Source organism: Pteropus vampyrus, unplaced genomic scaffold, assembly GCF_000151845.1.
Source record: "Pteropus vampyrus isolate Shadow unplaced genomic scaffold, Pvam_2.0 Scaffold2, whole genome shotgun sequence".
NCBI classification, from domain to species: domain Eukaryota; kingdom Metazoa; phylum Chordata; class Mammalia; order Chiroptera; family Pteropodidae; genus Pteropus; species Pteropus vampyrus.
This window is the reverse complement of record NW_011888783.1, coordinates 15,415,178-15,428,406: the sequence shown is the minus strand read 5'-3', so window position 1 is coordinate 15,428,406 and position 13,229 is coordinate 15,415,178. Positions and strand designations below refer to the sequence as shown.

At 34.5% G+C, this 13,229-nt stretch overlaps 1 protein-coding gene across 1 annotated transcript in view; it reads right to left on the bottom strand.

Annotated features, from left to right (window-relative positions):
- CHN1 (chimerin 1) overlaps positions 1–13,229 on the bottom strand; it is a 159,450-nt gene that overhangs the window by 121,665 nt on the left and 24,556 nt on the right. Inside the window, exon 2 of the mRNA XM_011357240.2 lies at positions 1,107–1,145. Within this exon, the coding sequence (XP_011355542.1) occupies positions 1,107–1,145 (39 nt within the window). The remainder of the gene's footprint in view (positions 1–1,106; positions 1,146–13,229) is intronic.

Genomic DNA, 13,229 nt, shown 5'->3' with positions numbered 1-13,229 from the left:
ATAAACTGAAAACCAGAAAATACAGAAAATTTTAAATAGGCTTCCTGCCAATGAGATTATGAAACAAAATCTTCCAGAGGTAAAGAACATTAGTCATTTTTATACATTCTTTGAACTATACTCCCCAGAAACAAAAAGGCAGTGAGGGAGGAGAAAATGCATCTATGGCAATATTTTTAGAAATTGTTCATATTTTGCTTACTATATAGATAGCCCAAAGTAGCAACTTATTAAAAACAAAAATAAACAAAAAAACTCTTGTGTTGTTCTGGGAACATAAAACTAACAAGAATCTGTTTGGTGCTCCCTCAGTCAGCAAATTTCAGAAGCTTACAAATATCAAAATTTAGAATAACTCAACATTTACAAGATGTTAATAATATATATTTAAAGTGCAGGTTTCTTAAAGTTGCTTATTCAACTCTATAGACAATAGACAAAAGCTTTTAGTACTGGTTTCTACAATAGTGCATTCATGAATTTTAACTCCTTTGATTAACCCTATTTCCACTTTTTAAAAATCTAGAATATTTTTCACGTTATGAAATAATATTCCCTAGGAAACAAGGAAGAAAAGATAAAGGACTAACAACCTGACCTCTTGAAGAAATTTTTATTCTAATGCAAAGTTTAAAGAGCAAAATATAGAATTCAAATGTCCCTTATATTTGGGCAATTTCTAAAAAAAAAAAGACTACTTTCATTTGCTTCTTTTTCTCTACTCTATCAAGATAGCCTCCTGACATTATCACTGATATATTTCTTTTTCATATAAAGAATCAGGATCTGAGAATAATTAGATAGTATGACTTCGTAGTTAGCTTCTCCTTGCTTTAGTCTTATCAGCTGTTGTCTACATGGTATGGGATTCCATGCAAGCTCAAAGGGATGAGATGCATTCCAGATGTGAAACCATATACAGACTTTGTGGAAACACTCTTGTTTCCTCACAATTACTTCTATACTATTCCCAAATCCTATTGTGAATTAATTTTTCAAAAATAATAGGTACAAAATGGAATGACTTTTCATACCTACTGATTATAATATTTTTATATAACCTATAAAACACTATAACCCACCCAATTTAAAATCTGTGTACTTACAGTACGATTTCCAAACAGGAGGTCTATATTCATCTGTATCTGAAAAAATAAACATCAAATTAACATTAGTGAATATTTATATCTTAAGGAAGATATTTTAGTATTTATTGAGGTCTACTTGCCCAAAGCATTGTGCCAGGAACTAAAGGGTATTCAAAGGTTTTAGTCACGGTCCTCACTTTCTTGAAGGACAATTTCAAAGATGTTCAAAAAATGTTACTGTATTTAACTACTTAGCATATAAAAATATCAAGGTTAATTTTTATTGCTGGCACTCATTTCTTACAATTACTGAGTTAATGATGGTCAACAATGTCTTTGTTTCTTTGGGCTTAATTCTATGATTATTTCACTGAAAGATCCCTGAAGTCATTAGAATTTTTCTTTTTCAAACTGAGCAGATAACAATTTGAATCCTCAGAAAGGTATTTCTATAATTCCTCACATTACATATGGAGGATTTCCAGTGTAACTGATTTTACTAACATCAGGAGAGAAGAGCAGCAAGGTACAGATCTTAGTCCTCATACATTCTGGACAATCAAAACCAGGAAATGAAGAACACTTCAATGGAAGAGAGCCTAGCTAGGGAGCCACAAAGAACATGAGGCAAACATCTGCTCTTCTATTCCATTTCCCCTCCCTCTGCTTGAATGCAGATGTAGGACACAGTGTGAAGAGGCAATGGAAGGAGACGGAAATACAAACATGTGAGCAAGATGGAGGAATTAGAAAAAGGAGAGGGGCCAGTTTGGTTTGGCTTCTCATCAGTAAAGCATAGTGGAGGAATTATTCTGTCAGTCATAAGCTCTGCCTGCAAGATTATGTAGCCAAACCAGCAGACAACAGCATTTTCGTGTGGAAAGGTGGGAAAGCCACATCACCTGGCTGTGCTGGCATCCAACATGAACTCATTAAGGAATTTGATGCTAAAAATCTTGGTCTCCAAGGAGGCAAAACAATTCCTGGAAAGTTTATTGAGAAGACTGAATCTAGCATATGTAAAGTAAAAAATGGTCATAGACACAAAACATTTAGCCCCCAACTTCCCAACCTTTAAATGCAATCTCACACTTCATTTATGATGTGTTATCATAAACCACACAAATACTTTGAGTCAGAGGGCTATAGCAAGACTTCTACTAGTGAGCATAATAACACAAAAGGGAAAGTGTAGTCATGTGGAAGTTGCTTGGCACCTAGTAGAAGTGTTCAAATATGTTTTCTTAAAGAACGAATAAAAGATTACATGAATAAACGAATACTGAATGAAGTAATGCAGCAAATAAAGTTGACTCTTCTTATTCATGGTAGTTATAGTTATATTCTATAAAGTCACTTCGAACACAATTACCGAATACTGAAACACTACTCCCACGGGAAACATAAGGTTAGGTTCCTACATGCCTCTGGTCACGACATTTTTATCAACCAATCAATCAATACATAAACTTGTTTTATGTGTGTTTCTGTTTAAAGATACCTTACTTAGTATATATTGGTGATTCATTAACACTGAACTCACAGCCAACAGCACTGTGATTCATGCCTCAATGACGCTTGTCTAACATGTGTATTTTCTCCGTAAGATACATCACATCCTTCTTGCACTTAGATCACCAGACAGCACAATGGCACTATGCTTGAGGGCCATTTTAAACAACAAAATCACCAATGAAAAAAAATGCAAAAAAAAAAAAAAATAGACTAAATGGCACTAAATAGACTTTGAAGAGGACACTTGTTTACATATGAGAGCTGAAAGAAAGCAAAGAAGGCAGAGTTGCTTTGTTTGACCTCAGCTAGGAATATGTAGGTCATGCAACTCAAATATTCTGCCACTCTGTTATCACTGGCAAATGACCAGGAAAATGTCACAGGTACTTATTTTAGGGTTCCAAATAAATGCTAGCAAGTAAGCAAATTTGCAAATACCTAATTGTGAATAATGAGGTTTAACTGTATATGAATGAGTAATTATTTAGGAAAACTGCCAACTCAAGTGAATTTGCCTAGTAATGACAAAGTTAGGATGAAATATGACCTTTAAGCAGTGATATATACATATTGACCTCACTAGGGATGCATGTGTGTTTGGGGGCTTTAATTATATTGAGGTTTGTCTTAATAAGTAAATTATAATTATAATTAACTCAATTATATATTTTTAATACTAAAAAAATTTGCCTATAAGCATTCAAGCCATTTTATGATTTCTCTGATGACATATAAATGCTATACTAAATTGGTTCAGGGATTAACACAGGAATGTACATTTACTCTTTCGGAAATTACCCACATTCCATGTGTGTCCTGGCCTTATTGCCTGGGTCCAAAGCGCATAAGCTGCAATGACCAGGCCCCTTCTAACTATCATGTAGGACAGTGGTGCCCAACCTTTTCGACACCAGGGACCGGTGCTCCTATGGGAATCTAATGCCTGATGATCTAAGGTAGAGCTGAGGAGGTGATGCTAGTGCTGGGGAGTGGCTCCAAATACAGATGATGCTTCGCTTGTGAGCTGCTCACCTTCTGCTGTGTGGCCCGGTCCTAACAGGGCACAGACAGGTACTGGTCCGTGGCCCCAGGGTTGGGGACCCCTGCTATAAGCAGTTAGACAAGGAACTCTCAACAAACAATACAGGGCTGGTCTTTAACACTGACAGAAAGTGATTAAAAGAAGGGAGATAAATTGTGTAATATTATACTAGAGTTTTCTTTCTGGCATTTGGCAGAGGATGGGCTGCTTCAGGACTGAGCAAGCCTCCTGGGGTTCAAGCTTGGAGGAAGAGACAAAGATACTGAATTTCGGGCTAACTGGAACACTAATTAATAGAAAAAAAATGGAAGCATATTTGGTCCCTGAATTTATATAACAGGTCATGTCAGTTCCTCCTGCATATCTTTTTGGCCCTGTAGTTCTATTTCTAGGAATTTACTGTAAAATAATTAAGGATGTTAAGAAAATATTAATATAGAAGAATACTGCTGCAATATTACTTGTAAGGCCAATAAAATGGATCTAACCTAAATGCCCAACATTTGGAAACTGACAGAATCAATTATGATATATTCCAGTTTGAAGATACCTTGACTACATTAAAAGGACACCTTTTAATCTGTCAGAAAGTCTGTTCTCTTAAATATTTTAAATCTTTTAGATGAGTGGCTCGTCTAAAGTCTGGATTACAAACAGCTTTTAATATCTATTAATATTAACCATATTAGAAATTAAAACTGAGAATAAGTTATTTATTTATTTTAAAATCATATACAAAATTAATTAATATATAATACATTTATGAAAAATAATTTCACTTTTCAAAACAAAAAATTTGCTTTACATTTTGAAAATCTCTTTAATGTCTAGTGTAAGTGAAGACAGCCAGATTCTCATAACTGCTTCTGCATTTAATCTCTTGTGATATCACACGTAATGTACCTTCTGGAAGGTTAAAGTGGACACTTGTGAAAGAATGAGTGTGAGAAGGCAAATAATGTCTTATTATTATTAAAATAGTTTAACTTTGTGGAAACTTAAAAAATCTGGGGACCCCTAGGAGCACCCAGATCATACTTCGAGAACAACTGCGCTAGGATATGGGGTAAGGTGGGGAAACATACATCTCATCTACAGAAGAAATGCAAAAGTTCACAAAGAAAAGAGGAAATCATGTGTTCAGCAGTTCAAAATCCTTTCAGCTTGTTCAAAGGAAGGGCCAATAAGCACCAAATGTCTGTGATTTGTCTTCAGAGGAGGTCTCAAGGGCTCTCATCGCCTCTTTTTGATTCTGCCAGAAAATCCGCCCAGACCTACCATATAAGTATGACAGACTTCCACTAAAGCTTAATAGAGAATGACAGCCACATAACCTATAACTCAGGAACAGCTCATCTTAAAAAACTCAAGGACAACTGCTTAAAATAGTCTTAGTATAGTATGGATGAGTGTATATATCCACAAAATCCATTAAAAGATTTTCTCCATTGCCTTTAAGTGTCAGTAATACTTTTCATATCTACATAAAAGATAATTTTATAAAAATACCAAAGTTAGAGGATGTAAAGCAATCAGAACTCTCATGTTCTACTAATGGGAATTTAAATGAAAACACACACTTTGGAAAACTAGCAGTATTTACTTAAGCTAAACTTATGCATACCTTATGGTCCAACAATTCCATTCTTGGGCATATACCCCAAAGAAATACATACATTCACCAAAAGACATATACTACAATATTATTAGCAGCACTATCTATAGTGGCCAAAACCTGGACACTCCCCCAAATACCCATCATCAATAGAATGAATAAATTGTGATATATTCCCACCATGTACTACTATGCAGCAAAGAGAATAAATGATCTATAACTAGAACTTCACTCAACAATATGGATCAACCTATGATGTCAATCCCAAGAAAGAAGACATAAATATATACCGTATGATTCAATTTATATGAAGTATAAAAACAGGCAAAAAGTCAGGAGAGTGGTTGCTCTTGTGAGGAAGGGGCATAGCAACTGGAAGGCAATGCACAAGGGGTTTCTAGGTTCCTGCTGCTGTGCTCTTTCTCAGTCTGGGTGCTGGTTGCATCCCTAGACTCATCAGGCTCTATATTTACATGTATGCTTTTCTGCATGTAGATTAAACTTCAACAAAAACAAAAGTAAATAAAAATGAAAATACCAAAGTGATGCTGGCATACAGAAATATCAAGACAATCAGAAAGTTTCATTCATTCCATAATATGTATTGAACACCTTCTTTGGGTAAGAGTATCCATTACAAGATGGGTCCAGACATAGCTTATGCCTTCAAAGGCAGTAAGGAAAATAAGATGGATATTATTATTTACAAATAAGGTAATATAATAAAAGTAATAGATAATACTCTTATACACAATGAGAGTTTTACAAACCATCATGTTGTCAAAATGCCTGGCAAGCATAGGTCCCCAGTAAGTATTTGCTGAGCTAAAGAAATGGGAAAAAAGAAGGAACCACTTTGGCCAGTGTCAAGAAAGGCAAACCAGAGGTGGTATTATCTGACAAGGGTTCTGAAGAACAGATGATTTTTTTAAGTAAAATGGTTAAGAGAAGAAGATTGGAAATAAGAGAGAAAGAACATTATAAATAGGGGAAACATACTGAATAAGGGCACAGAAACAAGAAAGTTCTGGAAGTGTTTGAAGAGCAGCAAATAATGCAGAGTGGCTGAAATAAAAGACATGTTGAGGAAAGCTTGAGCTGTCCAAGGAGCATTCATAAGTAATACACCACGTGTTTTCTCTGCTTTGTACTTATTTTGTACTCAGATGTCTGAGAATACCGTAGTCAGGCCCAGGTCAGTTCTCAAGAGTGAGAGAAAACAAGCCAGGCAGCAGAAAGGCCAAAGGTGGAAGAAACAGCAAGTAGAAGTGATGGAGCAAAGACTCAGAGGAAGAAGAAAGTAATGGGCTCAAAAAAAACATGTGGTAGACCCCGGAAGGTGGAGGGTCAGCTCTACGTCTAAGCAAGTGGGAGAATAAGAAGACAGGTTTGGTATGAGACCTTCTCTTCTGTGATTCTAAGCAAAATCTAAACAAATAAATTCAGGAAAACAAAAGAAAAAAATGAGATCAGCAAACTATATGAAAAGTAAAGACCAAGTCGATTGGTATGCATATTGAAAAGAGAGAAGTTAACTTATTACATGCAGTAGATGCCCAAGGTCATTGGGGTATTATTCTCTCCCAGAACCAGAAGGAGAAAGGCTTCTCCAGAGGGTGATTTTTACTTTTGTTACATATCTATGTCATTTAAAAAAAATTATACAATAAATATATTACATTTGCACCAAGGAGAAAAAAATTATAAAAACAAAAAGTTAAGAGTTAATTATTTGTAAGAGGAGGAAAATGGAAACTGATTCAGATAGGAAAAAAATCTCATTTAACAAACCCCACAGGAAGTCCTAATTATTCTGAGTGGGTTCTTGAAATATACTACCAGAGAAATCGTATTTCCAGTCTGAGAGGCTTAAAAATCACTGCAAGCCTTGTGACAAATTTGTATATAACAAAGCACCACCTTCTGCTAAAGTCTTTGATTCTCCCTCAAAATCTTTATGGAGGTCTTCATTTATTTCTTCTCTCTGTTCTAATTGAATCTGCTGAATGGCAAGCATTCACTATGGAAAAATGAAGTTTCTTAATTAAATTTTCTTTCACTTTTGGTTAATTGCTAGAAATTTTGAGTCAAGGAAATCTTTCACATATTTTACTTTTATGAAGAATGATTCCAATTTTTCCTTGCTTTTATAAACTCAGAGATACAGATTTTAAGGAAGATTAGCGTTAATTTTTTTTTGCCTATAATTTCTTTTTGTGTTGCTTTTCTCTCTAAATAATAATACTTTCAAGGACATTTATTTTTCCCTTAGATATTAAAAATTTCAAGATACTTATCTGTATTTTTAGGCAATGATTAAAAGAACCTTAGTTAAATATAACTAGGCTTTCTCTGACATTATATTGTAATTTATAATATTAGGGCTATGTGGGAAATACTCAAAGTGTTCATTTACTGGTTGACAAGATTAAACCTATTCATAAATACCCTAAAGTTCTGAATTTTCAGATTAACCTAAAATATTGTATAATTGAGTAAATCTTTATGCTCTCTCCAACTGAATTCTTTTTACATCCAGTAGATCTACTGAAAACAAAAAGTTTTATTATATTTTTACTACATAGTTTTGTGTATTATTACATAGTTATGTCTTATGAATTCTTTGGTTTAGAACAATATTTTTCTGTTGAAATTTAACTTTTTATTTAAAAAAAAATTAACAGTCCATTCTGGAACAGACTAGAATGTTAAATTTAAGCTGTTTATTGTTTTAGGCTCAAAACAAAAAGGTTTTTACAACTTTTTAACAATATGATGGGTTTTCTCAAAAAGAACTACAGTTGCATTTTAAATGAGGTTTAGCCTAATAATGCATGAACACTTAAAAACTATGTGATTCATGTTTCACAGCATGTTTGTTTCAGATTGTCTTTGATTTGAAAATTAACAATTATGATTTCTGAAAAAAAAAAAAGGCATTTATTGACAAGAAAAAGAACATTTCCTCCCTTCGAATGAAGACTCACCTTTCAACCAACAGGCAAGAGATTCCCTGTCCTGTTTTAATCAGAAATGAAAGGCATTAATGATTAATTCCCACCTGCTGCTTTTTTGTTTCCATATCAAATTTGGCATACCAAAATGATGAGATGCTTGTGACCAAAAAAACTCTATTTTACTATAATATTTTAAAAGAAGGGCATAAAATTCACAATAAATACCAAAAAATTACCACTGTTAATATCTGAAAGAGTCACAAAGCAAACAACCAAACTTTTTACTCTAAAAGAAATATATTTCTTGGAATACAAAAATTCACAGTAAAAATTACAAGGCTCATAACAATATACACAGTTCTAAACTAATGAAGAAATAAAGAGTTTTGCTAGGTTTCTAGATACCTCCTATCCTGACTAAACCTCTTTCCTAGAAAATGCTTCAAAACGTGGAAAGTAAGCATTTCAACTAAGATAATTAAAATTCACTCTGCAAAGTCATGGCCAAATCAGGTCAGTTAAATTCACCCTTGGAAGAAACAAAGTCATTTAAAACTGTTCTGAGTTGAAAACTGATGTGTCATGATACAATTCTGACTGAAATAAACTATTTTTAAAATCAAAGATAATTGTTTTTAAGTCTTCAGAGAATAATGACCCAGAACTGTTAGTACATGGAAAAAAACTTCCCGGATGGTACAACTATAGGGCTCACATTTAACTTCAACAAAGATCTCCAAAAACAAGTGTTTTGCAAATGTGGCGCACAACTCTTCACTACAGACTTTGGCTAACGAAGCATCCTAAATGAAATGTGAACTAAACTTAGAAATTTCTCCTTTTTAAAACTCAAGCTTCACTTCACCTTTTATTAAAGACCTAAACAATGTTTCCTCCAACCAGCTTGGCAGACATAGCAAGCAGACTACATGAAGTCCTTCTGCTTACTCAGATCTTTTCACTGTACTCTTGGTAACAAAAAAGCTATGCACAGAAATTGAGTCATTCGACTCAATTCAAAAGTATAGGTTATTATTTTTTCCAACTCACTATTTTTTTCTTCTAGACAAGTCCTCTATCTCTCTGAGGTTTTCTGTCTAAAGGATCTGGTAATTTCTGCTGTTTATCCTAACATGTTGGCATATTAACAGAAAAGTTCTCAGACAGGCCCACTTAATCACAAGGTTTCTAAGAGAGAACATCAAGAAGAGATTTAGCTCTTGCTAGTCAAGCCTTTCAATAACATCTCAATATTCCCAAATGGCTCCCATTAGGATTCTGTTAGGTAAGTAAAAGAATTCACCTTTAATAGCATGATGTATTTCCTAAAACCCTCTACCAAAAAAATTGGATACACACAACAAAATAGCAATAAAGTATATAGCCTTCTACTTGATTTCTCTCCATCTCCCATGTCTACATTAAACTGCAATAAATTAATTTTTACGAAATCCTTATAATTCATCCTTAAAAGAATATACCATATGGTATAAATATTTCACCACACACACAAACAAAAGAATATACCTGATGAATACTTTTTCCAAACCCAGCAAAGTAGACTTTTAACCATCCAGAGCACTTGTAGTTATAGATATCAAAAACGTAACAACATGAAAACTCTTTGCAGAATTTTTACTCTTTATAAATAAAAGTTCTGGAAAATAACTAAAACTATACTTTTAGTGGGGATCTTCCTAGTCGGTTACCTAAGAACTATAACTCAATTGTCACAAACCCCCTCACCTCATTCAGTAGACAGTATATAGACTCCTTGTTCTTTTCTTAAAGGAAAAGTTGCAAACAATGTTTTTCTCCTTGTTGTTATTCATCCTTTGGGACAAATTATTCCTAACCCGTGCATTTCCCATATACCACCTTATTTTATAGCAATGACTCACTTGGATCCTTGCCCTTGGAAAAGTAATCTATCATCATATTCTCAGGCTTAGGAGTATATAACAGAATGTGTTTATTAGAATATGCATTATTTTTTGACACAGATTCACAGAATAGTTAAGACTCCCCAATGATGAGAGTTGGCCTATTATTTTGCCAGCAAGCATTAAAACAGCAACCCTTCAAAGTCTTGCCTTACATCAGTGTTTTCAAGCTTTATCAGGAGGACAGGAACTCAGAAAATAGGATATACTAACTCTTAAATGAAATTGTATGGGGGAAAGAGATAAAGATTCTTTTAGTATCATAGTTGGCCCTCAGAATCCATGGGTTCTGCATCTGCAGATTCAACCAAATGCAGATCTAAAATACTTTTTTAAATGTTACATTGTGGTTGATGTGTACTATGTAGTTAGGCTTACGATGGCTGTCTCTGTACTAAACATGTATGGACTTTTTTTCTTGTCATTATTCCCTAAACAATACAGTATAACAACTATTTCCATAGCATTTATATGTTAGGTATTATACATAATCTAAAGATAATTTAAAGTATATGGGAGGATATACATAGTTTATATGAAAATACTATGCCATTTTATATGAGAGACTTGAGCATCCATAGATATGGGTATCCGCAGGGAGGTGGAGGGTGTCCTAGAACCAATTCCCTGTAGATACCAAAGCATGACTGTACTGAGATAGAAAAAGATCACAACATTCCTCATCTTATAACTTCCTAATGCACTTCTTTTATACTGGATTTCTCTGGGAAAACCAATCAGTCACACACACACACACACAAATGGATTCTGAAAAAACACAAAGAAGTTTGCTTTAGATTACAAGATGTGGAACCGAATGTGGACTAAGGCAGCTCATAGATGTAGGAAAGAAATCAGAGTCAGACAGAGAAGTAATACTGTGTCAACCACAAATGAGCACAGTTGGATAATTCTAAGCACATGCTAACTGTCCCAAGGTATAATAAAATGCTCAGCATGTTTTAATTAACTGTGCTTGGACTGCACACATGACAGTATAGGCTGCCAAGATGCAAAAACTCTTTGGAAATGAGAACTTGTGCTTCAAATTGATAGGTATCTATTTTTCTTCCTTTGAGAGCAGCATCCAGGGAATGAAAGATCTGAGGTTGTGGTCTTCTCCTGCCGACAGTTGCACCCAACAAAGCCTATAATGAACATGTAACAGACTTATTTGTCTTAAAGAAGTTTCTGCAGTCTGGGGACAAGAGGAGCAACTAACTGAAAGTATAACAGTAACAAAGGCCCATCTTTTCTTAATTCCTACATCCAAATGCTTTAAAAGTGAAAGTATTTTTATAATTCATTTGGCAGCAAACTCTGGTGTGACCTAAACCTGAAAATATTTTTTAAATTCTTTGTAAATCATTTAATGGTAAAAACATCACCTGAACGAACATGAGAATATTTAGTTTTTATTTATTCCACAGAATGTGACTATTCGTTTCATTGCAGAAATATTAACATGTGATTAGAGTGACAGACTGCTGCGGTTTTATAAAATATACTACATATGAGAAATATATTACCTTCCTAAAATCTAAAAAATTGTGAATTCCAACACACATCTTTTAGCAAGGGTTTTGGATGAGGGATTATAGACCTGATAGTGTTGTTAATATTTATGGCTGATCATGTTAAAATGTACGTCAGAACATGGTACTCTTCTGCTAGACTCTCCAATGGCTTCCTGTGTCACTAGGAATAAAAGCCAAACTCTTTACCATTGCCTACAAGATTGCTATTCAAAAAGGACCACAACATTGACATCACCTAGTAATTTGTTAGAAATGCAGAATTGCAGGACCCAACTCCCATCCATGAATCAGAATCTGCATTTTCACAAGATCCCCAAGTGATGTGCAAATACCTGACTTTTAAGAAGCACTGACATACAAAACCTTAGATGATGTGTCCGTCTCACCCTGCAGAGTTCATTTCCTACTTCTCTCCCCTTCACCCACTCTTTTTCAGTCTCTTTGGTTTCCCTGCCATTCATCAAACATATGAGAAACCTTCCACCTAGCTGTTCTCTTGGACTGGAATGTTCTTCTCCTAGGTAACTCTGTGGCTGATTCTCTTAACTGTTCCAGTTCTTTACTCAAAAGTCACCTTCCCTCACAATTCATATTCCTTCTGTTCCCATTAGTTGTCATTTTATCTAAAATACTAATATTTTACCAAATTATGTTGTTGTTTTTTTTTGTCTCATCCTACTAGATTGTAAACTTCATGAGGGTGGAGATTTTTGTCTGTTTTTCACACTACTGTACCCTTAATGCCTAAAACAGCAATTCTCAATGTGGTTTGTGAATCATTGAGACTTTCAGTGGATCCACAAGGTCAAAACAATTTTCATAATTATTCTAAGAAAGTATTTGTCGTTTTCACTGGATTAACATTTGCACTAGTGATGTGATAGGTATAACTGCTGGTGCTTCAACACAAAACAATTTATGTGTTGGTGCGAGGGCACCAAGACCCAAGGATTGTAGAGATGAGCTGGAATTCTTATGGTCATGATGCTATTAAAGTCCTCTTGCTACTGTTGGTTTCCCTGTAGCTCGAGCTTGAGTATAACCTTCCATGAGATGTTTAGGATATTCTCTAGTTCCCACTTCCAAAGATTTATTAAATCTATCAACTCCAAGAAGTGCCTCCTTATAGGCCTGCAATAGGGTGATATTCTGAAGCAGCATCATCCCAATGGAATTAGTGACAAGAGGACACTTATTGTGTACATTTTATGAAAGAGTCCCATAAGCACAGTAATCCTTTCCCAACTTCCAATTTTCTAAGCTAAAAATTCCTGCTTAAATATGCACACATACTTCCTATAGTCTTGAAATTTCTACCCCTCTAATATTTAAACCATGAATCACTTTTGTTAGGAATGATTACAAAATGAATGACCTAGATTAGGAAGACAAAAAGCAGGTGAAGTGAGTGGCAGAGCAGTAGCCTTAGTTTTAGCAATGCAGCATTCAAACCATGGAAATTAAGGCAAAGAAAGTAAAGTGGAATTTTGGAACTGTTTTTACTCTATTAGGAGTGAGGCAGGCCATAAAA